Genomic DNA, 26,499 nt, shown 5'->3' on the forward strand with positions numbered 1-26,499 from the left:
AACATTTCAATCTTTCACTGTGCCCGTTCCTAAAATATCGTTTTATCACTCGCAAATAACATTCATATCTTCGCGCCGCCATGTAATCTCGTCTTTATATTAAATGTTTTGGCTTGAGACAAATTTCAAAGGATAGACTCTTCTTTCTCCGAAACAAGTGAACACGAACGAACTGGTGTCCGCATTGTTTTGGAACTTCACGGTATCATTCCCTTTTTTCAGGCCGCGTTTTTATTAATTTATTCTGATCGTGCTTGTTACGTTGTTGAGACGCGTGACTTTAAATTCGCGTGACTCTTATTTCCGTGACTCTTGAAACTAAACTCGAGTACTTTCAATCCGCCATGTTGGATTGAAACATTGAGGACTTTCAACATCATGCCGAGCTGATATCAAATCAAGAGAAAAGAGGAACTTATTTCGCTGCTTAAAATGTCTTCCATCGAGTACAACAATTTACTCTTTGAAATAAGTCAAAGATTCGAAGAGCTGAACGTGCTCGATCGTTTGTTGTTTATGTGCAGAGGGAAGTTGGCGTCTGGTAGCGAAGACAACATCCAAGATGTGCGGTCGTTGTTTCAAGAATTGGAAGAACAGAATAATCTAGGAGCTGATCGCCTGGAAGAAATGAAAGAGCTACTAAAAGGTGTCGGGGAATGGTCTTTCAACGAAAAAGTTGAAACGTTCGAGAGAAAAAAGAAGGAATATAATCGATTACTTAAACAGACCATCCAGGTTCTCGACGAGCTCAATGATGTGGAAAGACTGGTCGCCATTTGCCGAGGAAAGATATCGGAAGAACGTGAGGGCCATATTCAAGATGTTCGCTCATTATTTAAAGAGCTTGAAAACCAGAACAACTTAGGAATTCACCGACTGGGCATCTTGAAAGAGATTCTGACTGAAACGGAAAATCATGATCTCCTCAAGGTAGTGGAGGAGTTCGAAGAACGAAGAAAGCAAGAAGATGAGCTTAAACGGAAGGAGGATGATTCTAAAAGGAGGAAAGGTATTTGTTTTCTCTAATTCGTTCATACAAACAGTCACAGGAATAGGATAAACTTTGTATGCCGTGTTTATATTGTACTCAACCACGCAGACGCGAGCTAAATGTTTCGGTGGCCTTTAAGGTGCCTGTGACAGTTTTAATCCCGGAAGTTAATATACTTTGAAAGTTTCGAGGCAAAGTTTGTTTGCAAACGTTTTCGAAAATTTCAGAGTTCAGAGGTAAAAGCAAAGGAAAGATCAAATGGCATTTCATTTTGTTTCTAAACTGCAAACTCGACAAACTGATAGAAAAAAATTAATAGCCAAATTGTGCAAATTCACGATTTATGTGCTCCACTGGGTTTCAATTAAAGGAAACTTAAACCGGCTTTTCAGGATTTCAGCCTCCCTTGCCATGGCAATGTTTCCTGTAATTCCCAGGTTTGAATTTATTTCAGATCCTGATTAAAATCCACTTTTGACACGGCCACCCTGATCTGAAAATCGTACATAAGACTGCACGAATATAATAGTAATTTTTTATGGCCAATTTCCTCTATGAGACGTGCCTGCAGGGAATCATGGTAGTTGTATTCATCATTAATTTCAATTGATGAATACAACTACCATGATTCCCTGCAGGTGCACTTCATAGACTTAACTGAATCAGAAATAAAAAGCAAAGTGCAAGGTACTTTTCGGGTATGCTCGTATGATCCGAACAATAAGGAGATAATTATAGAATACTATTGAGTCAGAATTGCAAGTAGCTTATTTATATCCCTCCCCTCTTCCCCTAACTTCAATTTCAGAGGGCTGAAACTTGAATGAGGAAATGAAGTACAATATAAACTAGCAAACTTCCAGCTGAAGAAGCTGGGGTTTGTCGAAAGGAATGGGAAGGTACCATTATGCTGTGTTTGTTTGGCTATTTGCAACTTTTGTTGATTCGGCGTTTTTTCGTGGATTCAGCTGGTTGCTGGTTTCAGTTGAGAGGTATAATCGGTTTTACTTTAAATTCAATGATTCTATAAGGGAGCTTATTTGAGCAATACAGCATTACAAAACCATATGACATTGTCTCCTAAACATTCTGATATGAGAGAATCTTTAATCTTGTAACACAGTAAGTTTGTGAGTGTGACGTTCTGTCTTTTTGTTTCAGCACAAGCAGTTGCTGTTGTTTCATCCATTGGAAATAAATTGATGGGGGGTAAGCTGTGAGAGTTGTTCTCTTTCGCTTGTTATTGTGATTGAAAGCTGTTTGACTTTTGGGCTAGCTATGTTAACTGCAGCTTATTACATTAAATTTGTAGGCCGCTTTCTCAAACTGTGTTGGTCAAAGATCAATGTATTTCCGGTATGCAAAAATTTTGATAAAAGAGTTAGTTATATTTTCAACTATATATAGTTACATAAGAGTATTTATGGAAAGGAGACTCGTAATTGTGGTTTCTGCCACATAAACAGTAAATTGTACAGTGAGGCGACATTTACAACTAGACAAGGACCCCGTTGGGTGCCCCCCCCCCCCCTCCGGTTTGTAATATTATTATTTGCGAATTCTACCCGTGGTACCCAGACAACTATGTCACGAAACTTGTGTGGCATGCTACATGTTGTTTTTGTTCTTTGCATTTCCTCAGTGCTAAACATCAAGACAGTATTCAAAGTGGTTGCAGGTGGTATAACAGTAGTGTCTACCATGGAAGTCTTGAGTCGTTGGTCCACGTTTGACCAGCTAGTTACCGCCGTTAATACCTGCGTTCTTCCCGCTGGCACCAGTCTGGTGAATCTAACTGATGGCTGTGTGTGTCTCACAGTTCAGGCTGAAACTCTATCAGCTCTTACTGCCTTGTGGAATTTATACCAAGATGGGACGCTGGAGAGGCGGCTGTACGACTTCTTTGTGACTGACGAAGTACAAGAACGTGCAGGAGGAGAGACAGTTGAATTGAATGTGACCATCGAGGAAGAAGAATACGACAAAGCTCGTTTAGAGTTGATCAATGAAGCTCAAGGTAAGTCAATTTTGTAACCTCAAATTAAATCATCAAAAACGTTTCACCTGGTTAGTCTAAAAACATTTGTTGACCTGTCAGCAAGCTTGATCATGATCAGCAAGCAAGAAGGAGAGATCTGGCGATTCTTAATAGATAAACCCAACAATCTGGGGAGGTCTTGACCAAAAACTTAAAGATTCATGGTAGAAAATATGATAGGCTTGATAGCAGAAGCTAAAAAAGATGTAAATAATTAAGATACATTAAAGCTTTCGGAGAGAGTACAAGAGTTCAGAGCATTTTCTATGTCAGTTCGCTACGAAACGTTCTATGAAGTATTGGGGAACGTATTTTCTTGACAAGCTTGAAACAATTATATTTGTAACTGCTTTACTTTTTTTTATTGCGTTTTTAGAAGCTACTAGCCTTGGTGACGGAAAAAGGATTCGGAGAAACTCTGATTCACATGTGTATTCCGGAACAAAAGAAGAAGTGCCACTGTTAAAGCTAAAACACGCCGAGACCGAGGAATTGTCTCCAGAGATTCTAGAGGCATGTGATCCTGAGGAGGATCCTGAGAAGAAAGCTACCTTTTTGGAACAAAACGAAATATGGAAAGGTGAGGAACTGATATTATAAATTAAAGTTTTCAAAAATGATGAGCTGGCTACATGATCCAAGTTTGAATTTCATACCGGTACGTGTTCGTCCCATCTCCCTACTGATGCGAGTTCGTCGCTCTACCAGGTCGAGAGTTATCCTGAGAAAAATCCCGCCGCTATTTTGGCAACTTCGCATACTCTATTGCTAGAGGCCTACGCTGCCTAAGCGGCCTAAACCAGCCCAAGCGAAAATAAAGTTCTGTAAGTGTGTTAAATCATGTAAACGAAGAACAGCCGCTCATTTCGTTATGTGTCCTGGTTGATCACCTGGTAGACTGAGACAGGTGATACCACATGCGTAGTGTTCGTCATCCAAGCAAAGATGACGTCACGTCAGCAGCGTTGAACGTGGAATGAAGACAAATTGTCCCTTCGTGTAACCGCGGCTTGAAATCATATTGTCCTACCGGTATGGAACTCGCACCAGTACGAGTTTTCACCTGTAAACGCGACAGTGTGTTTTATTATGATATCCATAATTGAAAAGGAATTGTAATCAGGAGCACTATTTATCGCGTCTGCCGAACATACGGAGGCTGAATGTTACAACCCTCATTAATTGAACTTGTACCCAGACCAAGTAAAATCGCGTAATTACGAGAGTTAAAAGATACTCAGGATGCCAATTATCATACATTAGTGACTGGAAACGAGTGTGGACGTAACACGCTGATGATGAAAGCCTGTATGATGTCATCACGTCAAATGACGTAGAATGTTGACTGAGCATAACGCAGAGTAAGCCATTTTCGAGTTGTCCTTTGCCTCTGCGTCAAAACGGTAGATATGTTATAATTTTGGTTGTTGTTGTTGTTGTTTTTCTTTTTGTGGAAATGTTTATAAAGAAAGAGGAAGGATAGGAAAGATAAGCGGATCTGAATAAATCGAATTACTTGCGTGGGTGGCAGATCCTCGATCTTATTCCCTCTATCTTATCCTTCCCTAACTGTCGATCCAGTGAATAACATACTTATCCGTACAGTAAAAACAAAGGGGACTTTTGTCTGATTGGCTGATTTACCCTGCTACTCAGACTGTTACTGAACGCGCGCTGCCGAAATTTTAAAAACAAAGATGGCATCCGAAAGAGCAATGTAATTTCATGTTTACTTTGCTTCATCGCTTCTTCTAGAGTTTTAGGTAAATATTGCAGTTTTTTAATTTGTCCTCTTTTTCATGATCAGAATGGCAGGAAAATGTAGTGCGGGAAAGCTCAAACTTTTCACTGGTTACCGTTTTCCCTTTTACTGGCGAGCAACTGTTTCCCTCGTGGCTTCTTGTAGCTGGTTGTAGGGAGGAAAAATGCTCCGCAACAAATACAAAAAATGCGTTCTAACAGCGCGTATGTAAAGCTTAGAGAAGGGGTAGTGTGTAGAAAGTGCTGCTGCAAGTTAATTAACAAGAGTGCAAGGGTGGTATAGTAACAAAGGAGTTTGTTATATCTTCTTAATTAATTCAATACATGTATCGATCTGTAATAGACCAATTTCGATATATTAAAATTCAGCCTAAAACAAGTTGCCAGACATTTTCTACATCAATTTCGCGATGGACAAATATTATGCATGTACGTACCATATAGTTTTCCAGTGGGGGCGGAGAGGGGGGGGAATCTATGTTTCTCTGATCCCCCAAAAATGTCGCTTTCTTCTCCTTTGCTTTGAACTGATTAATTTCTTTGTTTCCTGATATTCAACGTCGACGTCAAAGAACGGGAAAACGATAATTTTCATAACGAGACTCCTGGTCTCCCTGCCGCGCTGGTTTCTTGGCAGGATTAATATAATCCATACAATCTCTTACCTTTTTTACGTTTTTTTTTTTGTTAAGAAACTGCAAGCATCGGTGAGGGAGAAAGGCTTCGGAGAAACTCTGATTCAGCTGTATTTTTTCGACCTAAGGAAGAAACGCCAGTGTTGAAGATAATGAACGAGAGAATAGCAGTTCTAGAGAGAAAAATCGAGCAATTGCCTCCTGGGATTCTACAAGCTTGCAGTCCTGAAGGAAAAGCCACTAAATTTTCGAGACAACAGGAAAGTTGGAAAGGTAATAATTAATATTTTACAGAACACGACGGTAAACGTTGCTGTCAACCTCGACTGAGTATTTTATTACGATACAAGAATGAAAGAAGAACATTAGGCGTAACTTGTGTTTTTATGACATTCAAAAGGTCTCGTAGAATTAAACACCCAACACTAGTCGTACACTAAAAAGTAAACAACGTTCATAGAAATATGCATGCTCCAGAACTCTTTCTTGCAACCCTGTGGGCGGGCTTACGTTTGAGTCACACGGGAAAGGGACAAAGCCTTGGGGATGGACCAGCGAACGCGTGGCGCCGAAGTCGCTAAGACACTTGCATGAGTGTTCAAAGGCGAGCCCGCTCGTTGGCTGCCACAGAGTTTTCGACAGCTGGTCGAGATTTGTACAGGGATTAAGTGAGCTAAACTGGTCCCCAGTCCGCATAAAATCGCAAATTGACGCTGCATAAAGATGCAAATGATTTCGCCTGTGACGTGAATTTCATTTGTGGTTATATAAGTTTGGTCCTTCCATTATCCTTTAAAGGCTCAATGAAATCTTCAGTTGCCGTCATAAGTTCAGTTGCGACACAATCAGATCCTATTGACACGTTGTAGTTACATTTGTTGTATATTTTCTGTTGTTATGTTTTTAACCAAAGATGAAAGAGAAGGAGAAGTTTTGGATAGTAGCCTGTACAGTGGGTGGCTCTCTTATTCCTCTCACTTTCGTCCGAATTCATCCAAAAAAATAAATCACGTATGATGCTCCCATAGACGAATTTTGATATTTAATAATTATTATTTTACAAAGCACTCGAAGCTGGAGAGACAAATGAAGGAACTGACAAGCTGGGAATATCTCAACGGCATAAGGTTAAATCAATGGATCCAGGAAAGCTTGCTTTTGTTCAGCAGTATTTAGAGGATGTCCAAGACACTCGTAGCATGACGACAGAAGCAAGTGACAGTGGTTTGGCTACACACACTACAGGATCTGAACTTGGAACCGAAGAAATAAACGGTAAACTTGTAATGTTATCTTATTGTTCACTTACTCAAGTTAAGCTCATATTTTAAAGTGAAATTTTTCCAATTGTCCCGTTAGTGTTAGAACCATGAATTGAGTAAACATTGTAATTATGGAAAACTTTGCAACCTAAGGAAACATAAATTATGCTTTAATATGTTGATTATTTTCTTTGCAGAGAGTAGTAAACTTTGCTTGAAAGATCTGAGCAGTGATGTCACCGTAGAATTGAGTCTAAGGCTACAAGTTGATGAGGCTGCGTTGGAAAAATTCTATCAATTTTTTGGGCTCAAATTGGGAGGCCCGTATCCGTTAAAAGGCAGATTCCCATTAGAAGAAATTAAAAAAATGTTTCCCGACACTACAGTCAGAGCGTTGAAAGAGTGTTTTGAGGTCCTGCGGCTGTACGATCTCGTTGAGATTCTGGAAAAAGTGAAACCACGTTCCCTTCGTCCTGCTGCTTCCCCAGAACAAATAGAAAAATTAAGGAGAACAGATGATCGGCCCACAAAGTATCACAGTGATGTGTCAGTCTTGATTGTCGGTAACACTGTCGAAGAGGACATTGTTGTCAGGGAAAACGCAGAAAACATTCAAACATTTTTTAAAGATCTAAATTCGCGGAACGAAGTGACGATAATATCATTGGCTAGTTCACAAGAGACCCGTGAGTTTTTGATGGAGATAAAAGAGAGAAACCGCGAAATAGAATACTACCGTTTCATAGAGGAAAACTTCGAGATTGCACTTCGAGCGAAGGCTTGTTTACAGAAGGAATTGGAGAAAGTAATGCAGATGGAGAAAGGACGGAGACTGGAACTGGAACGGGAACTTAGTGAGGTTAAACAGCGAGAGCTGCGGCTTAGAGCTGAACTGGAAAACGTTGCAAAAGCGGAGAGGGATGTCGAGAAGCTGAAAGAGCTGGAGAAGGAGAGTGCGAAACGTGTATTAACGGCTATGGACAAATGGATTCACAATCAAGGTTAGTTGACTTCGTATACATACATACATGTCTGTTCAAATAAACTCGAAAAGGGAGTTTCAATATAACTCCCCTAAAAAAGAATAAAAGTTACAATTAAAATTACATTAAAAATTACTGAACGAAGAAAAAAATCTGTTTGGTAAATTACAATTTTAAAATTGATCCGAGTCTTAATTTTAAGAGTTCGAAGCTTCCTGCTTCAACAGTGTTCTAAAGTAGACTGTTCCAATCACCAGTCACTCTAATGAAAAACGAATCTTTAAAACAGTTGATTCTAGTTGATTTAAAGAAAAGTTTATATGAGTTTCATAACGTACGCAGCGAATAAAGATAATTTGCAAGTATGAAAAAGCCGCTAATTGAAACTGAATAAAACTTGACAAAACTTGATATCTGTGCCTCGACGAAAATCAAGTTATGCTATCTACAATCTGTTTCATTATTGTTCAATCTTATTTAGGGTTTGTCATCATTTCTTTTATATTGAACCATTTTTTGAAATCATTTGGCCATAGTCGGTTGAGGATGTACCTCGATATGAGGGCTTGTGACTTCGGTGATGTATCTATTCAGTGGCGGAACCAGACCTTGAGCTAAGGGGAGGGGCGATTCTTTTTTTGCTTGCCCTGCCGGCTTTTCTCTCTTCTGCGATTCCTTTTTACCCAAAATAAGGGGGGAAGGGGCGGGCCCCTCGTCCCCCTGCCCTAGATCCGCCACTGCCATTGCTTCCCTATGTTCTTGGTGTTTTTACTTCACTAAGATGACCTTTGATTTTTTTAAAATTTTTTTTTCTATAGAGAAATTCACCTGTGTTGTGGTATTTCTAATCAGTAAACCTGAGTTCTACACTAAAGCAAATTTGGAGGAATGTGTTTATGAGAAGTTGGCATTAATTCCAGATCATGCCAAACTCGTGGTTAGCCCTTACGGGTTGAAAGGCATTGCTGAGGTTCCCGAAACTCTTCATGTCACAGTGTATCGTGATCGCGAAGACCTATCAGCCCTAACTCGGATGATTGAGATTTTCAACAAGCGTTGGCAAACATTGGATCTTATTTCCATGATGCAAGAATTAAAAAGAGCTACAAACAAAAATTTTCGGAGTAGAAGTTACATGTCTATCAAGGACAGTTTGTCTAGTCTTCCGACATTTCAGAAAAAGGAAGAGGAACATTCCTCTTAAGTGACTTGTACTGTGTGTTTAAGCGCTTAGTTACTACTGATTCTAACGTAGCAAGTTCTGTAATTGTTTATAGGTTTAGGTGATAGATAATGTAACTTCCTAGTCACTCCCAGTGCCCCCTTTCTTATTTTTCGTCCGTAATTTAAGCAAACCCTACACGTTGCCACAGTACAGACTTGCACAACGTTATTTTGAAAGGCTGTACGAAGAAAGAACTTCCAGTGATCTTTCACTTTACAAAGTTAGTCGTTAAATTTTCAGTAGTCTAAATACAGTGGAATTGAGAACGGTTTTCAATTGAGTCTCATTCAGAATTGCTTTTATTAACCTTGTTTGCCTCGCTTCTCCCTGTGATTGGCTTTGTAATTCACTTTAACTACTGAATCAGTCATGAGAAAGGTCAAAGCGAATTTAGATTTCCCGCGCTTCCATTGGTGTTTCTTGTATCTGCTTTTCGCCATCAGCGGTTTATTGTATTGCTTGTGTTTATTGTACTTAACAGCATGATTGGTTTCGTTTCGTTGTTTGACACTCAATTGATAACCGCTCTTAGTATACTGGTTTGGCTGTTATGAGCGGAGTATATATTTAGCGCTCACTGCCTTGTTGTTAGACACGGTCAAACAAAATACATTCTGTGATGTGTACTTTTGTCATCGTAACGCGTACAATTATAGTGGTAACTATCTGTTTTTAGTAGAGTTCTACTAGTATGCTAATCTGATTGGCTGAGCCATTGCACGCTATCAGCTCATTAGTGTTCAGTGGCTTGGTGTGGTCAACAAAATTGCAACGTTTCCTCGTTTCTCTGAAGTTTTGAAAGAACATTTTGAAACAAATGAGCTAACAAAATTCCTGAAAGGACTAAAAGGAGGAAATTTACTGTTTCTTGAATTAAAAAAAATCGAAATTTTAGCAAGAAACTGATAAGCGCGCGTACACAACTGCAACTGTCAAATTGACAATTAATTCAGACGTCAGCGCGAATTCTCCAAAGCGCGGAAGTTTAATACTAAGATCAAAAATAACTGAAATCGTAATTTGAAGACAATTTCAGTCAGAATTCCACTAAAACAATTAGATTATTTGGTCTCGATTTCTATGATAGTAGCAACTATCACCTCACAGAAATCTCGAACTCATAATCTAATTATTAATTAGAGTCCATAAAAAAGTTAGGTTTGAAATTCGTCGAAAGACAGTGAACCTTTCTAAGTTAAAATGAACAACAGTTCGAATTTCAGTGCCCCTCTTAACTAACAGACGGCAGAAAACTCGTCACTTCATGAGGTTTTTGAAAACCTGGAAAAAGAAATGCAGGTCATTTGCGGCCATGTTTACTGGTTGGTCACTTGACCGGCTGGATCTCTTATATAGTAACGTCAGATTTCAGTGCCTCACGGTTAAGTTTTTCTCGGTTTCTGTTGTCCCTGCAAATTTTTCGTTCCTGTCTTTCCAAGTCGCGGTAGATTTAGCTATTTTAAAGGACATTGATCTTTTCTGGATTATCAGTTTTATTCTGCTATTTCTTACCTGTCTTAAGTTCAGTTTAATCGAGTTCGTTTTTCTTAGTGAGCGCCTCCCAGGGATTTTGCGAAACAAGGGGACATGATATTTTATTTTAAGGGAATAAGAGAATTCTTTTAATTAATTTGAGGAACAAGGGATATCTCTACTGCTAATGGGAACTTCACCTAAAACATTTTTGGTAGCAATATATTTGTAAATGGGGGACAAGAGGTAATGCGAAATTGTTGAGGGATAAGGGGAACACTTATTCCCTGAGACGCCCCCCTTAGAATCTGTTTTATAAGGCAAAAGGGCGTTTTTTTTTTTTCACGGTACAAAGCTCTAGAAATTTAGTTTTTAGTTAGTAGCTACTCTTAAAAAGGATGGTCTTGTTCAACTAATAAACGAGCAAAAGAATGGTACGTTAATGGCTTGCAACCAACCCTGTTCGATGACACAAGCAACAGAAGATAAATAGTAGTTATTACAAGTGGATTTTAAATAAGATTAGTGGAAGTTTCCCATTACGAAAATTGTAGGATAGTTTTAAAAATATATATCAAAGAAATGAGCTCTGTTCAACTGTAAGTGATTTTAAATTTCACTTTGTAATTACTCAGCAATTTGTAATTGTTCTTTACTGCTTAACCTGCGATCAGGCCTGACCAGTAACGGCAGAGATCACGTGAGAAATGATGATCTTAGGCTATGCAAAGCAGGATTGAACAGTCGTACTCGTATTTCCGAATTATTCCGTTCACCCAAGGTGCTTTAAATAAGTGAGGAACTTCTTAATGCATGGAGAATTATGAGTTGACGTTCCCGGTCACCCTGCCGTTATACCTCCATTGTTGTTGCTTTTTTTTTTCTTTTTGCCAGGGCTGGAGATTAATTTTGTTTGATTTGCAAGCAATGCTGAACTGGTATTGTACATCAGACAAAGACTCGGAAAATACGTTTTTTGAAAACGGCGAGTTTAACTACCTCAAACAAGAGATCTATATATGATCACTACGCGAAGAGAAACAGCGGCGAAGCGCGTGTTAACCGTGAGAATGTCTCCTTTATCATGGGTTTCGTCGTAGCTAAGTCGATGGAGTTATAGTGATCTAATATCCGGAGCTTATGGGTTCGAATCCTACCGAGGCTGAAGAAACGCAGTTCCACCATTTCCTTTGTGGGACTAACGCTCAGAAGGAAATTATTTAGGTTGGTTTCCAGCTCTTCAACTTACTTTAGAGTAAGTTCTACTTTCCAGTTACTGGGAAAGCCCTTCTTTAGCCAGTGGAGAGTGCAACTGAAACCGAAGAGTCTTAAGAAATCCAGTTTGAAACATGAAGTGATTTGTAAAGTGAAAGTACGTGTTGCGGAATCAGTGATGGCGAAATGAAATGGACCGCAGTGATCTATTAACTTACCCATAAGATTCACACTGACTCCAAAAGTGGATGAAGAAAAGCACGGGTTATATCGGATTAATGCAAGCAGATGCTTCTTGACAATTCGTCCTTTCCAGGTCTTGGGCTTCGAAAATCATTTTCAATAGTTAATTGCTACCAGAGAAAATGACTGCCTCCTCCAGATCCTCTAACCCATTCACCCATCCCGTAGTTCGAACGCTCTCTACTAAAGAGTTTTTTTTTTTTGGGGGGGGGGGGGGGGGTAGAAAATTCAGTTGATCATCATTGTAACAAATAACGAAAAAAAAAAGTTGGATTTCAAAGAAGATCAGGATCAGCAAAAGACAACCAGAAAAACTAACTTCAGAAAGTGTCAAGGCTAATCAAAATAGCGTATTTATTGCGATGCCAACGTTACCTGTAATGGTCTGAAATAATACAGTATTTATTTGTAATAAGATAAAAAATGAAATATGCGGAAAAATCAAAAAATGTGTCAAACTGCTCTCCCAAGAAAACAGCAATAAGCGATCTTGCTATTGAAAGGCGACCTACACCGTTTACAATGCCAAACGAAGCAATAGATGAAGAACACAAACAATTTCTCTAACCCTAAGAACAAGAGGGGACAGAAAGGACAGAAAGGTTCAAATGAAAACTGTTGCAGATAAACTGCCTATTTAATGGTGGCGAATTTTTCTTTTCGTTTCCTGTGTCCAGTGTGAAACTAAAAAAGAAAACAATCAAAAACTATTTCAAGGCTTAGTTGCTGGCATGAAAAAGTCCAATTTACTGTAATACCACCTCTACTCCGTCAATAACTTATCGCGCTGTGGTAGACAGCTGAAACGAGTGTCGCTCACTTTCAAAACTTATTGCTTATTGGTGGCGCTTATTGGTGGGCTCCAGGGTAGAGCATTATTAAAACAAGAAACCTCCCTATCCACCCTCGCGAAAAAAAGTTAGAATAACAAATAAAGAAACGAAACTACTAACTTGGAACATGACCTATATCTCCCGAAAACCAGAACAAAACCATTACTTTCACACCTTCTTTGTTTTACAAAGGGAAATGTGGTATTGGGCAAATGTCTATATTCATTTACCCATAGGTTTTAACTTTCTTTTGTTATGTCGTTTCTGTTTTGCTTTTTATTTGGCGTGAGGAGTGAGTGACTGTCTACTGCTTATTATTTTATGATCCAAGTTTGCAAAACCTTTCAGTCAGCAGATCTGACAGCCCTCGTCGGTTTGTCGTTGTGTTGTAAACAACCCTCATCTAATTGGTCAGCTTGGCCGTCATTGTTTCTTTCTTCTTGGGTGACTTTAAATTCGCGTGACTTTGTAATTATTTCCTTGGCTACGAATGCCCGTGAATGTCTGGAACGTTGTTTTCGACCCGCCATGTTGTATTGAAAACATAAGAACTTACAACTTCACGCGCAAATTCAAAATAGGTGGAGGAGAAGACACTTAATGCGCTGCTTAAAATGTCTGCCATCGAGTACAACAGTTTAGTGTTTAAAATAAGTCAGAGAGTCGACGAACTGAACGTACTGAGTCATTTGCGATTTATGTTCAGAGGGAAATTGGCGTCTGGAAGCGAAGACAACATCCACGATGCACTCTCCTTGTTTAAAGAACTGGAGGAACAGAATATTCTTGGAGCCGATAGTCTGGTGGAGATGAAAGAGCTGTTAAGTGATGTGGAAGAATGGTCTCTTTTGGACAAAGTTGAAAAGTTTGAGAGCAAAAGGAAGGAATATCGCGACCTGCTTAAACAGATTATCCTTGCACTAGACGAGCTTAATGAACTGGAACGACTCGTTGCGATGTGCAGAGGAAAGATTTCGGAAGAAAGAGAAGGCCATATTCACGATGTTCGCTCATTGTTTAAAGAACTTGAAAACCAAAACAATTTGGGAATTTATCATCTAGATATCTTAAAGACGATTCTGACTGAAATGGAGAATAACGAGCTCCTTAAGAAAGTGGAGAGGTTCGAAGAACGAAGAAAGCAAGAGGCTGCAATCAAAAGAAAGAAAGGTAAGTCTTTGTGTTTTTCTTAGACCTTGGTAGCAGTCGCAGGAGTATAAAAGCTGTCCACAAAAGCTAATTCAGCTAACTATGATATGTTTTCAATCTCACGGCCGCAATTTTCATCAACAAAGTTTGCACTTTGGGAAATCAGAGGTAGATTTACAAAACATCATTTAATTTCATATTATTTTTAAACAGCAGACTCATTTCTGCGTCCGACAAAATGATGTTGATGCGGTTTCACTCGTTGATTTTGCTGGAGTAAATTTGAAACTCTAAAATGCTATGCTCGAAGTCATGGACGTATATTTGAATTTATTTGTGATCCTGATTAATTGCTCCAAGGATTGGAGACAGGAAAACTGGGATTGGGACACAAGGACTCGGTATTGCTTGTTCAACCATGAAGAAGAGTCGAATTGATAAAAAATATCCACATTTCGCTAGGGAAATAGTATCTTCAAGGTCTAATGGCAAAAAAAGTGGCAGATCCAGGTAATTCAGAAACAGGAAATGTAGCATTTAGAACAGCAGGGGTCCTCTACCCTGGTAAATTTTAAATCCCAGGTTCCCTCTAACACACTCTGACACTTAAGGTTACTTCCCACCTTCAGAGGCCAAAAAAATCGTTTTTTCTTTTATTTGACAAAATTTAAGTTCGTCATTTTATCTAGTGTTTCCAAAAGAAAAACATTAAAAATCTCAAAAAGCGGCCGAGTTATTTAGAAAAAAACGTATTTTCAAATAAAGTTAATAAACTAGGAAGGTGTCACAATCTTGTCAACGGGCGAGAACCCTGGGGAAATTTTCGAGGCAAACGCTCATCGCTCGTATTTCATGTCATTTGCATATTTTTATTTACATCACGCACTTGACAAAAATTCCCACCTGGAAGCTCTTTACGCTAACTCCTATGGAAAAATCAAAAGCAGAAAAAAGGCCTTGGGTAAAGAAAACGAAAAGAACCGGCCCAAAGAAGAAAGAAAAAGCTCCATATTGTCAAGGAAAGAAAAAAAAAACCTTGCTGAAAGCGACAAAGGCCCTTGGTTTGGCCAAACGCCTTCGACAATCTCGGCGTCTGCTGAAGATCCGGAGCGTTCGAATATCCTTGGAGCAAGTAGCTTAAAAATCAAAGTTAACGTCAGTGCAGGCTGCGAACAAGATTCTTCGTCGGAATCTGGCGGAAGTGATGAAGAAAATGAAACCTACCCAGGGGAACTCATTTCAGCAATAAGGGTATTTCTTAAGCTGTCCGTCGATTCCTTAACGTCTTGTTTTTCAGCGGCACATTTTCCTCCTTTAACCTTTTTGGCGCGGGTTTTGCCTTTGCCTTTGCCTTTGCCTTTGGCGTCTTTGCACATTATATTACGTCGCCGTCCTGAATTGAACTCCACTGAGCGTGATAAAAAAACCATGTTGCAATGCGATGCTTTTCCCGGGAAATCTTGATCTATTGTCATAGGCACTAGGAGGTCCTGTTGTTCCATTGGCTTGCGGTTTTATTAGGCGTGATAATCTCCGGGCGTGGCGTGAGTTGTTTACGAACCTTTACAAGCTAAAATCTCCCATTTGATTTTTGGACGAATACATCCACTTTGAGCGAATTTATAGGGTATGCAGATTTGACGGATTTTCGTGAAATTTTGCCAGAACATTCCAGAGATAATGACAAACCAAAGTGTGTCGGGAAATTTTGATATTTAACATATTTTTCCCGTGGCGTCCATTTACGCAACACGTCTCGCATATTTTTAGCTACTCCAACTTTAGAAGTGGATATCTAGACAACCAATCAGAATATCGAAAAAGCCCGACACACTTTCGTTGATTGATACCTTGTGAATAAGACTGTGCAGCCATTTTGCTCGTACTGCGGAATCCGATACCCGATAAATTCAATAGAAGAAGCCTCGGTCGTTTCACGCCTTACCGCCTCCTGACACTTCCTAAAAGAAAACATTGCTGAAATTGTATTTTTTTCGTAAAGTACATTTATTAAGCTTTCTTATGATATATAGTTTGTTGGGGTTTTATTGAAACTGGCGCGCGTATGATTTTTTTCCCGAGGGGCACCTGCGAAGGTGGGAAGTAACCTTAAATAAAGTTCATTTATTCTTTCTCTGAGATGCTATTTCCTAGATTTTGACAACATTTTTGTGAGAGCAACAGAAAGAGGAAAATAACATTTTCAATATCGTTGACAAAATGAGTGGAGTAGTGTTGCACTCCCATTGAAACCCCCTAAATTTGCCTCCGTTAGGGAAAGAAACATTCAAATTGGCAGAAGTGCATGATCAACCCATGCCATGAGTTCAAAATTCGGTTCTTACGAATTCAATTTGTTTCTGTCTGCTTTGTTTCAGCAAAAGCAGCTGCTTTTGTGTCATCTGTTGGAAATACATTGACAGGTGGTAAGTCATTCAAACATGGTCAAACATAAATTGTTCTTTGTATAGCTTGTAAGGATTTATCAATTAATTTTTTGCTGGTACAGGTGTGTGCCAATGTTTTAAGAGGTGGGGCTCATTATGATATTCCACACATTAAACCCATTTCTTTCAAAAGGCAAAAATGAAACAGGCAGAAAAATTGATACTAGACGAATGAATGGATTTGCAGTAAAGTTTGTGAGAGACCAGTCATCCGTTTTTTGGGGGGGCCACCATAATTTGTAATGTCTTTAATAGTCCATTTAGTTTTGAGCACTGATTTTGGGAGAAATGTTATTACTCAGAAATGTGATCTGGGGTCTGACCTTCTGAGCCCTGAACTTTTAAATTTCCAATTATTACTACCAATGAAAGTTGTTTTAAAAAGAGGGGTGTCTGGAAAACCTGAATAGCGAATAGCGAATAGTCGCAAATAGCGAATAGCGAATAGTCCCGAATAGTGCGAATAGTCTCGAATGATGCAAATGGTCGCGAACTGTTGCTAAAAGTGGTGAATAGTGACGAATAGTCATCAATAGTCACCGCTTTAGATCTAATATCCTGCGTTAATTAATTATCCAACTAAGCAACAGAGTTTCAGTGAATTTATTACTTTTTCTTCTCCAGACTCAGGCTAGGACTGTCCATCGCCGACTTTAAGAAAACAGAAAACAGAAGGATAACCTAATAAAGACGTATTTACCCTTTTGCAGCGGTTTAAACAGAAGAAATTACGTTTAGAAACACCTTTTGTCCTGATAAGCGTCTGTGCTTTTTAGCGGGAAAATCCCATCCTAAGTTGCTTCGAGGTTGATTGCGAGATACTGGGTACCCTATTTGCTACTATTTTCCACTATTTGCCACTATTCGCCATTATTCGAGACTGTTCGCCACTATTTGCACGATTCGTACTATTCGCTATTCAGAACTATTCGCTGTTTGCTATTCGCGACTATTCGCTATTCGCTATTCAGGTTTTCCAGACACCCTAAAAAGAGTGTTTTTAGAAGTTTCCATGAAAATGCACCCTTTCAGCTGAATGCATCGAAACTTGAAATAGTGTTACTTTTAATATTTCTTGTAAAATGCTTCAACAAGCAACTGACCATCTGATATCTTAATGGAAATCGTAAAACAATAAATAAAATACTAATGAAATGATAGAATTACTGTCACAATAAGGGAGTTATTTTTTTCCAGCTTTATGTAAGAGACTACTCTATCTGTTTCACTATTTGTTTTTCTTTTCAAAGGGAGTTGGGGGGTGGGGGGGGTGGGGGAGTGTCTTCAAGCTTTAGGCAGAAAAAGGGGAGGCCAAACTTCTTAAGCCTTACTTTCAGTCACTTTTCAAATCCCAAGACCATCTCTCTGATAAATACTGAACTGAGTCTCATAGAACTTTTTGTTTCTGCAGAACGTTGATTTATCAAATGTAATTTGAACTTCTACTGTAGGATGCCATCCATAAGGAGACACTGAATTCTGGTGAAGACCACACCCGCATAGCACGTTTTACTCATTATAATGATAGCGACAAAGACCAAAATTATTAGACCTCAGTCATTCTGCCGCTTCAACCCCTGTTCCACGGAGAAATCTTTAACGAAACTTACTTGACTGTTTCTGCGACTCATTGGGAGACAAGTTTCATGAAACATTGCCTCACATGGTGGGCGTTTCCTTTCGATTTTTCTGATGCTTGGACTAGTTATCTATTTATAGTAGTTCGCCACTCTTTCTTCAACTCCATGATTACATCCCTTTCTTTGTATTTCCTCAGTGCTGAACATCAAGACAGTATTCAGAGCGGTTGCAGTAGTTTCTACTGCTGAGCTGTTGATTGGTTGGTCCACGTATGACCAGTTAGTCACCGCCGTTAATACCTGCGTGCTTCCAGCTGGCACCAGTCTGTTGAATCTAACTGATGGCTGTGTGTGCCTCACAGTTCAGGCTGAAACTCTATCAGCTCTTACTACCTTGTGGAATTTATACCAAGATGGGACGCTGGAGAGGCGGCTGTACAACTTCTTTGTGACTGACGAAGTAAAAGAACGTGCAGGTGGAGAGACAGTTGAAGTGAAAGTGAGCATCGAGGAAGAAGAATACGACAAAGCTCGTTTAGAGTTGATCAATGAAGCTCAAGGTGAGTCAATTTTGTAACCGCTAATTAAATCAGCAAAAACGTTTTCGAACGTTTCATTTGGTTGGCCTAAAGCAGCTGTTGACCTATCAGCAAGCTTGATCAACAAGCAAGAAGGAGAGATCTGGCGATTCTTAAAAAATGATCCCCACAATCCGGGCAAGTCTTGACCAAAAACTTAAAGATTCATAGTAGAAAATATGATAGGCTCGATAGCAGAAGCTAAAAAAGATGTAAAAAATGCATACAAGCTTTCGGAGAGAGTGCAAGAGTTCAGAGCATTTTCTATATCATTTCGCTACGAAATGTTCTATGAAGTATCAGGGAACCTGTTTTCTTGACAAGCTTGAAATAATTATATTTGCAACTGCTTTGCCTTTATCTACTTACTCATTTAGAAGCTGCTGGCCTTGGTGACGGAAAAAGGATTCGGAGAAACTCCGATTCAGATGTGTATTCCGGAACAAAAGAAGAACTGCCACTGTTAAAGCTAAAACACGCTGAGACCGAACTGAAATTTCACAAAGAGAGAATTGCAGTCATAGTGAGAGAAATTGCTGAGGAATTGTCTCCAGAGATTCTAGAGGCATGTGATCCTGAGGAGAAAGCTACCTTTTTTAAACGAAATGAAATATGGAAAGGTGAGAAACTAATATTATAAATTAAAGTTTTCAAAAATGGTGAGCTGGCTACATGATACATGTTTGAACTTCATACCGGTACGAGTTCGTCCCATCTCCCTACTGATGCGAGTTCGTCGCTCTACCAGGTCGAGAGTTTCGTTCTGGTACGAAAAACGCCCACAAATATCCTACCTCTATTTTGGCAAATTAACATACTCTATTGCTAGAGGCCTAAGCGGCCTAACCAGCCCGAGCAAAAATAAAGATATGTATGTGTGTCAAATCACGTAAACGAAGAACAGCCGCTCATTTCGTTATGTGTCCTGGTTTATCACCTGGTAGACTGAAACAGGTGATACCACATGCGTAGTGTTCGTCATCGAAGCAACGATCACGTTAGCAACGTTGAACGTGGAATGAAGACAAATTGTTCCTTCGTGTAACCGCTGCTTGAAATCATATTGTCCTACCGGTATGGAACTCGCACCGGTACGAGTTTTCACCTGTAAACGCGACCGTGTGTTTTACTATGATATCCAAAATTGAAAAGGAATAGTAATCAGGAGCAGTACTTATCGCGTCTGCCGAACATACGGAGGCTGAATTTTACAACCCTCATTAATTGAACTTGTATGCAGACCAAGTAAAATGCGTAATTACGAGAGTTAAAAGATACTCAGGATGCCAATTATCATACATTAGTGACTGGAAACGAGTGTGGACGTAACACGCTGATGATGAAAGCCTGTATGATGTCATCACGTCAAATGACGTAGAATGTTGGCTGAGCATAACGCAGAGTAAGCCATTTCCGAGTTGTCCTTTGCCTCTGCGTCAAAACGAGTCTTCGTGCGAGGCCATTGTTATTAAAATGCGTTTGATCTACGACTTCATTTTCGTGCAAATCAAACTCGTGTTCATAAGAAACGTTTGCACGAGGACTTGTTTTGAAAAAGTAAAAGGGGGGGAGGGGGTTTGAGGTGGAAGCGAGGTGGAAAATGGAACATGCGCAATGTCGAGTTGTATGAGCACGGTGTGCATTATCTTGTCGAGATTAAATGAAATTTAAAAAATATAAAATTCCGTCATTCCTTTGTAGTACATACGGGTACGGTAGACATGTTATAATTTTGTTTGTTGTTGTTGTTGTTTTTTTCTTTTTGTGGAAATGTTTATAAAGAAAGAGGAAGGATAGGAAAGATAAGTGGATCTGAATAAATCGAATTACTTGCGTGGGTGGCAGATCCTCGATCTTATTCCCTCTATCTTATCCTTCCCTAACTGTCGATCCAGTGAATAAAATACTTATCTGTACAGTAAAAACAAAGGGGACTTTTGTCTGATTGGCTGATTTACCCTGCTACTCAGACTGTTACTGAACGCGCGCTGCCGAAATTTTAAAAACAAAGATGGCATCCGAAAGAGCAATGTAATTTCATGTTTACTTTGCTTCATCGCTTGTTCTAGAGTTTTAGGTAAATATTGCAGTTTTTTAATTTGTCCTCTTTTTCAGAATGGCAGGAAAATGTAGGGCGGGAAAGCTCAAACTTTTCACTGGTTACCGTTTTCGCTTTTACTGGCGAGCAACTGTTTCCCTCGTGGCTTCTTGTAGCTGGTTGTAGGGAGGAAAAATGTTCCGCAGCAAATACAAAAAATGCGTTCTAACAGCGCGTATGTAAAGCTTAGAGAAGGGGTAGTGTGTAGAAAGTGCTGCTGCAAGTTAATTAACAAGAGTGCAAGGGTGGTATAGTAACAAAGGAGTTTGTTATATCTTCTTAATTAATTCAATACATGTATCGATCTGTAATAGACCAATTTCGATATATTAAAATTCAGCCTAAAACAAGTTGCCAGACATTTTCTACATCAATTTCGCAATGGACAAATATCATGCATATACGTACCATATAGTTTTCCAGTGGGGGCGGGGAGCGGGGGAATCTATGTTTCTCTGATCCCCCCAAAATGTCGCGTTCTTCACCTTTGCTTTAAACTGATTAATTTCTTTGTTTCCTAATATTCAACGTCGACGTCAAAGAACGGGAAAACGATAATTTTCATAGTGAGACTCCTGGTCTCCCTGCCGCGCTGGTTTCTTGGCAGGATTAATATAATCCATACAATCTCTTACCTTTTTTACGTTTTTTTTTGTTAAGAAACTGCAAGCATCGTTGAGGGAGAAAGGCTTCGGAGAAACTCTGACTCAGCTGTATTTTTTCGACCTAAGGAAGAAACGCCAGTGTTGAAGATAATGAACGAGAGAATAGCAGTTCTAGAGAGAAAAATCGAGCAATTGCCTCCTGAGATTCTACAAGCTTGCAGTCCTGTAGAAAAAGCTACTAAATTTTCGAGACAACAGGAAAGTTGGAAAGGTAATAATTAATATTTTACAGAACACGACGGTAAACGTTGCTGTCAACCTCGACTGAGTATTTTATTACGATACAAGAATGAAAGAAGAACATTAGGCGTAACTTGTGTTTTTATGACATTCAAAAGGTCTCGTAGAATTAAACACCTAACACTAGTCGTACACTTAAAAGTAAACAACGTTCATGGAAATACGCATGCTCCAGAACCCTTTCTTGCAACCCTGCGGGCAGGTTTACGTTTGAGTCACACGGGAGAGGGACAAAGCCTTGGGGATGAGCGAACGCGTGGCGCCGAAGTCGCTAAGACACTTGCGCGTGTGTTCAAACGCGAGCCTGTTCGTTGACTGCCCCAGAGTTTTCGAAAGCTGGACAAGATTTGCACAGGGATTCAGTGAGTTAAACTGGTCCCCAGTCCGCATAAAATCGCAAATTGACGCTGCATAAAGGTGCAAATGATTTCACCTGTGATGGTTATATAAGTTTGGTCCGGGTGTCTGGAAAACCCGAATAGCGAATAGCGAGTAGTCCCGAATAGTGGGAATAGTCTCGAATAGTGCGAATAGTGGCGAGCAGTCGCGAAAAGTGGCGAATAGTGACAAATAGTCGTCAATGAGTCACCGCTTTAGATCTAATATCCTGCGTTAATTAATTATCCAAATAACCAACAGAATTTCAGTGGATTTATTACCTTTTCTTCTCCGGACTCAGGCTAGGGCTGTCCATCGCCGATATTAAGAAAACAGAAAACACAAGGATAACATAATAAAGACGTATTTACGCTTTTGCAGCGGTTAAAACAGAAGAAATTACGTTTAGAAACACCTTTTGTCCTGATAAGCGTCTGTGCTTTTTAGCGGGAAAATGCCATCCTATGTTGCTGCGAGGTTGATTTCGAGATACTGGGTACCCTATTTGTTACGATTTGCCACTATTTGCCACTATTGGCCACTTTTCGCACTATTCGAGACTATTCATACTATTCGCTATTCGCTATTCGGGACTATTCGCGACTATTCGCTATTCGCTATTCGGGTTTTCCCGACACCCGTTTGGTCCTTCCATTATCTTTCAAAGGCTCAATGAATTCTTCAGTTGCAGTCATAAGTTTGCAACACAGTCAGATCCTATAAACACGTTGTAGTTACATTTGTTGTATATTTTCTGTTGTTATGTTTTTAACCAAACATGAAGGAGAAGGGGAAAAATGTTTGGATAGTAGCCTGTACAGTGGGTGGCTCTCTTATTCCTCTTACTTTCGTCCGAATTCATCCAAAAAAATAAATCACGTATGATGCTTCCATAGAAGAATTTTGATATTTAATAATTATTATTTTATAAAGCACTCGACGCTGCAGAGAGAGATGAAGGAACTGACGAGCTGGAAATATCTCAACAGCATAAGGATAAATCAATGGATCCAGGAAAGCTTGCTTTTGTTCAGAAGTATTTAGAAGATGTCCAAGACACTCGTAGCATAACGACAGAAGTAAGTGACAGTGGTCTGGCTACACACACTGCAGCATCTGAACTTGGAACTGAAGAAATAAACGGTAAACTTGTAATGTTATCGTATTGTTCACTTACTCAAGTTAAGCTCATATTTTAAAGTGAAATTTTTCCAACGGTCCCGTTAGTGTTAGAACCATGAATTGAGTAAACATTGTAATTATGGAAAACTTTGCAACGTAATAAGGCTGGTTTTTACTAGCGACGGAGTCGTAGTCGGAAGCAGAACACAGCATCCTCCTACGATTCCGTCGCTTACAATCCAGCTAGTGAAAACTAGATTGTCGGAGTCGGAAGCAGAAGCGGAAGAATAAACCAATTACAATGTTCGTTTCCGGGCCTTGTGATTCTTCCGTTTCTGCTTCCGACTCTGACGTTGAAGTTTCCACTGGATCATAAACGACGGAGTCGTAAACGAAATCGGAAGAAATGGAAACGTTCTGATTCTTCCGACGATTCCGTCGAGCTTATTCCTCCCTTACGACTCTGATTTTCGATTTTCACTAGGTTATAAGCGCTCTTATGACTCCAACTACGGCTCCGATTCCGACTCCGTCGCTACTGAAAACCAGCCTTTTAAAGAAACATAAATTATACTTTAATATGTTGATATTTTCTTTGCAGAGAGTGGTAAACTTTGCTTGAAAGATCTGAGCGATGATATCACCGTAGAATTGAGTCTAAGGCTTCAAGCTGATGAGGGTGCACTGGAAAAATTCTATCAATTTTTTGGGCTCAAAATGGGAGGCTGGTATCAGCGGTATGGCAGTTACCCATTAAAAGAAATTAAAAAAATGTTTCCCGACACTACAGTCAGCGTGTTGAAAGAGTGTTTTGAGGTCCTGCGGTTGTACGACCTCGTTGAGTTTATGGAAAAAGTGAAACCACGTTCCCTTCGTCCTGCTGTTTACCCAGAACAAATAGAAAAATTACGAAGAACAGATGATCGGTCCACAAAGTATTACAGTAATGTGGCAGTCTTGGTTGTCAATCACACTGTCGGAGAGGACATTGTTGAAAGGGAAGACGTCGAAAAGATTGAAACTTTTTTTAAAGATCTAAATTCGCGGAACGAAGTGGCGATATTATCATTGGCTAGTTCACAAGAGACCCGTGAGCTTCTGATGGAGCTAAAAGAGAGAAACCACAGAATAGGATACTACCGTTTCATAGAGGAAAGTCTCGAGAGTGTACTTCAAGAGAAGGCGCGTTTACAGAAGGAATTGGAGAAAGTAATTCAGATGGAGAAAGGACGTAAACAAAGACTGAGACTGGAACTGGACCTGAGTGAGGTTAAAAGGGAAGAGCTGCGGCTTAGAGGTAAACTGGAAAACGTGAAAAGGGATAGCGAAAAGCTGAAAGAGCTAGAGAAGGAGAATACGAAAGCTATATCCACGGCTATGGACGAATGGATTCACAATCAAGGTTAGTTGACTGACTTCATATACATACATACATGTTTATTCAAATAAATTCGAAAAGGGAGTTTTAATATAACTCTCCTAAAAAAGAATAAAAGTTACAATTAAAATTACATTAAAAGTTATTGAACGAGGGAAAAACTATATTTGGTAAATTACAATTTTAAAAATGATCCGAGTCTTAATTAATTTAAAGAGTTCGAGGCTTCCCGCTTCAACAATGTCCTTAGGTAGACTGTTCCAGTCACCAGTCACTCTAATGAAAAAAGAATGTTTAAAACAGTTGATTCTAGTTGATTGAAAGAAAAGTTTATATGAGTTTCATAAGAAACGTGCTCAAAACGTACGCAGCGAATAAAGATGATTTCCAAGTATAACGAAGCCACTTATTCAAATTGAGTAAAACTTGATATCTATGTCTCGAGGAAAATGAAGTTAAGCTATCTATAATCTGTAGAGACGCGGTATCCTCATGGTTAGTGCGCTCGTCCCCAGATCAAGCGGTCCGGGTTCGAGCCCTGGCCGGGGACACTGTGTTGTGTTCTTGGGCAAGACACTTTACTCTCACAGTGCCTCTGTAAACCCAGGTGTACAAATGGGTACCGACGAATTTAATACTGGGGGTAACCCTGCAATGGACTGTAACCCTATCCAGGGGGGAGTAGAAATATTTCCAGTCGCATCATGCTACAAAAACCAGGATAACCTCCGGCCTGGTGGGCCACTTGGCCCGTATACAGACTTAACCTTACCTTTACCTATCTACAATCTGTTTTTTGTTCAATCTCATTTTCGGGTTCTAATCATTTCTGCCATATTGAACCATTTTTTGCTGTCACGGAACCATAGTAGCCGGATGTAGAAGAGGTTGGCCTGTACCCCGATATGAGGGCTTGTGACTTTCGTGATGTATCTATTGCTTCCCTTTGTACTTGGCGTTTTTGCCTCACTATAAAGATGACTATTGATATTTTTTAATTTTTCTTTCTATAGAGAAATTCACTTGTGTTGCGGTATTTATAATCAGTAATGACGAGTTATACAGTGAAGCAGTGTTGGAGGAACGTGTTGTTGAGAAGCTGGCATTAATTCCAGATCATGCCAAACTCGTGTTTAGCCCTTACGGGTGGAAAAGCATTGATGAAGTTCCCGAAACTCTTCATGTAAGTTGTTATTCTCGTTTTGCCTTGCCATTCTTCACTCAGATGATTGAGATTTTCAACAAGCGTTGGCAAACATTAGATCTTATTTCCATGATGCAAGAATTAAAAAGAACTACCGTCAAAGATTATGGTATGTGTTATGGGCGTTTCATTTCTATCAAGAACAGATTGTCTGGGCTTCCGACATTTCAGAAAAAGGAAGAGGAACATTCCTCTTAAATGACATTTACTGTCTGTTTAAGCGCATGGTTACTACTGATTCTAAGCTACAATCCTCGACAAAAGTCCTTGGCACACCTGGATCAGATAGCACGAAAATGCGTTGACAAGGTATTTTGGGGACAATACCTAATGACATCATTAGAATAGGGAACCCCCTTCCCCCTCCCCCCCCCCCCCAACAATGTTGTAAGCGGGCAATGACAACTTCATCACGATGAACAACATTGAATTGGGGGGAAGGGGGCGAACTGATAAATTGCCCTGACAGATATTGCAAAAGTGGGAAGGTGTGCCAAGACTTTTGTCGGAGATTGTAGCAAGTTTCAGACGACGATCGAATAGTATCCCACGATGCAATTTTCTACGTACGTGACGCAACATCGAAGTTATCATGGATTTCAGCGTGAAATAACGTGGTTTTCTCCGCGGTCTATTTCTTATATTTATTGCAGTAAAAGGTTAGAAAAGTGCATTATTTAAATCTTTGACACGATTATAATGTTTTGTAAGTGTTTAAGAGCGCGGCCTTATTATAGTATTCTTGTCTTTGATTGTGTTATATGATTATTCGCATTACAAAGTGTTCGTTGACCCGTAACAAGGTCATGAATATTCGCTTTTCTTTGCACAGTATGTTGATGTCTTCGATTTTTGGGCATCACGCCACAAAATATAGACATAATAATGATTTTTGGCAAAGAAGTACCGAGAAGTACCCACATTTCTATGACCTTTGAAGCGATCGAAGTGGACTGAAATTTCGTAACATACCAGTGTTGCGTGTGTGAATGTCTGCTTCA

At 39.6% G+C, this 26,499-nt stretch overlaps 2 protein-coding genes across 3 annotated transcripts; both read left to right on the top strand.

Moving 5' to 3' along the window:
• LOC145478793 (uncharacterized) lies at window positions 1–25,865 on the top strand. Of its 2 annotated transcripts, none has more exons than XM_081456957.1 (8): window positions 1–1,009; window positions 2,153–2,200; window positions 2,634–3,008; window positions 3,406–3,609; window positions 5,483–5,698; window positions 6,491–6,700; window positions 23,518–24,318; window positions 25,308–25,865. In XM_081456957.1, the coding sequence occupies exons 1-8, from the start codon at window positions 433–435 to the stop codon at window positions 25,694–25,696; spliced, it is 2,820 nt and encodes a 939-aa protein (XP_081313083.1). In that variant the 5' UTR covers window positions 1–432; the 3' UTR covers window positions 25,697–25,865. The 2 variants fall into 2 exon arrangements, with proteins under 2 accessions (XP_081313083.1, XP_081313082.1); XM_081456956.1 differs by lacking the exons at window positions 23,518–24,318; window positions 25,308–25,865 and adding exons at window positions 6,885–7,688; window positions 8,489–9,873.
• Window positions 13,252–21,398, top strand: LOC145478823 (uncharacterized). The gene is made up of 5 exons (XM_081457001.1): window positions 13,252–13,829; window positions 16,187–16,234; window positions 18,033–18,395; window positions 18,791–19,033; window positions 21,172–21,398. The coding sequence occupies exons 1-5, from the start codon at window positions 13,274–13,276 to the stop codon at window positions 21,396–21,398; spliced, it is 1,437 nt and encodes a 478-aa protein (XP_081313127.1). The 5' UTR covers window positions 13,252–13,273.
• Window positions 25,866–26,499: the final 634 nt, after the last annotated feature.

This window comes from Orbicella franksi, chromosome 2 (genome assembly GCF_964199315.1).
Source record: "Orbicella franksi chromosome 2, jaOrbFran1.1, whole genome shotgun sequence".
NCBI classification, from domain to species: domain Eukaryota; kingdom Metazoa; phylum Cnidaria; class Anthozoa; order Scleractinia; family Merulinidae; genus Orbicella; species Orbicella franksi.

What these genes read in the sequence shown, in the direction of transcription:
- LOC145478793 (XM_081456957.1), top strand. Translation starts at nt 433, where the DNA reads ATGTCTTCCATCGAGTACAACAATTTACTCTTTGAAATAAGTCAAAGA. An exon ending in ACAAAACGAAATATGGAAAG is followed by an intron (nt 3,610 to 5,482) that starts GTGAGGAACTGA and finishes TTTTTTGTTAAG; the next exon opens with AAACTGCAAGCATCGGTGAG. An exon ending in ACAACAGGAAAGTTGGAAAG is followed by an intron (nt 5,699 to 6,490) that starts GTAATAATTAAT and finishes TATTTTACAAAG; the next exon opens with CACTCGAAGCTGGAGAGACA.
- LOC145478823 (XM_081457001.1), top strand. Translation starts at nt 13,274, where the DNA reads ATGTCTGCCATCGAGTACAACAGTTTAGTGTTTAAAATAAGTCAGAGA. An exon ending in TGGAAATACATTGACAGGTG is followed by an intron (nt 16,235 to 18,032) that starts GTAAGTCATTCA and finishes GTATTTCCTCAG; the next exon opens with TGCTGAACATCAAGACAGTA. An exon ending in GTTGATCAATGAAGCTCAAG is followed by an intron (nt 18,396 to 18,790) that starts GTGAGTCAATTT and finishes TTACTCATTTAG; the next exon opens with AAGCTGCTGGCCTTGGTGAC.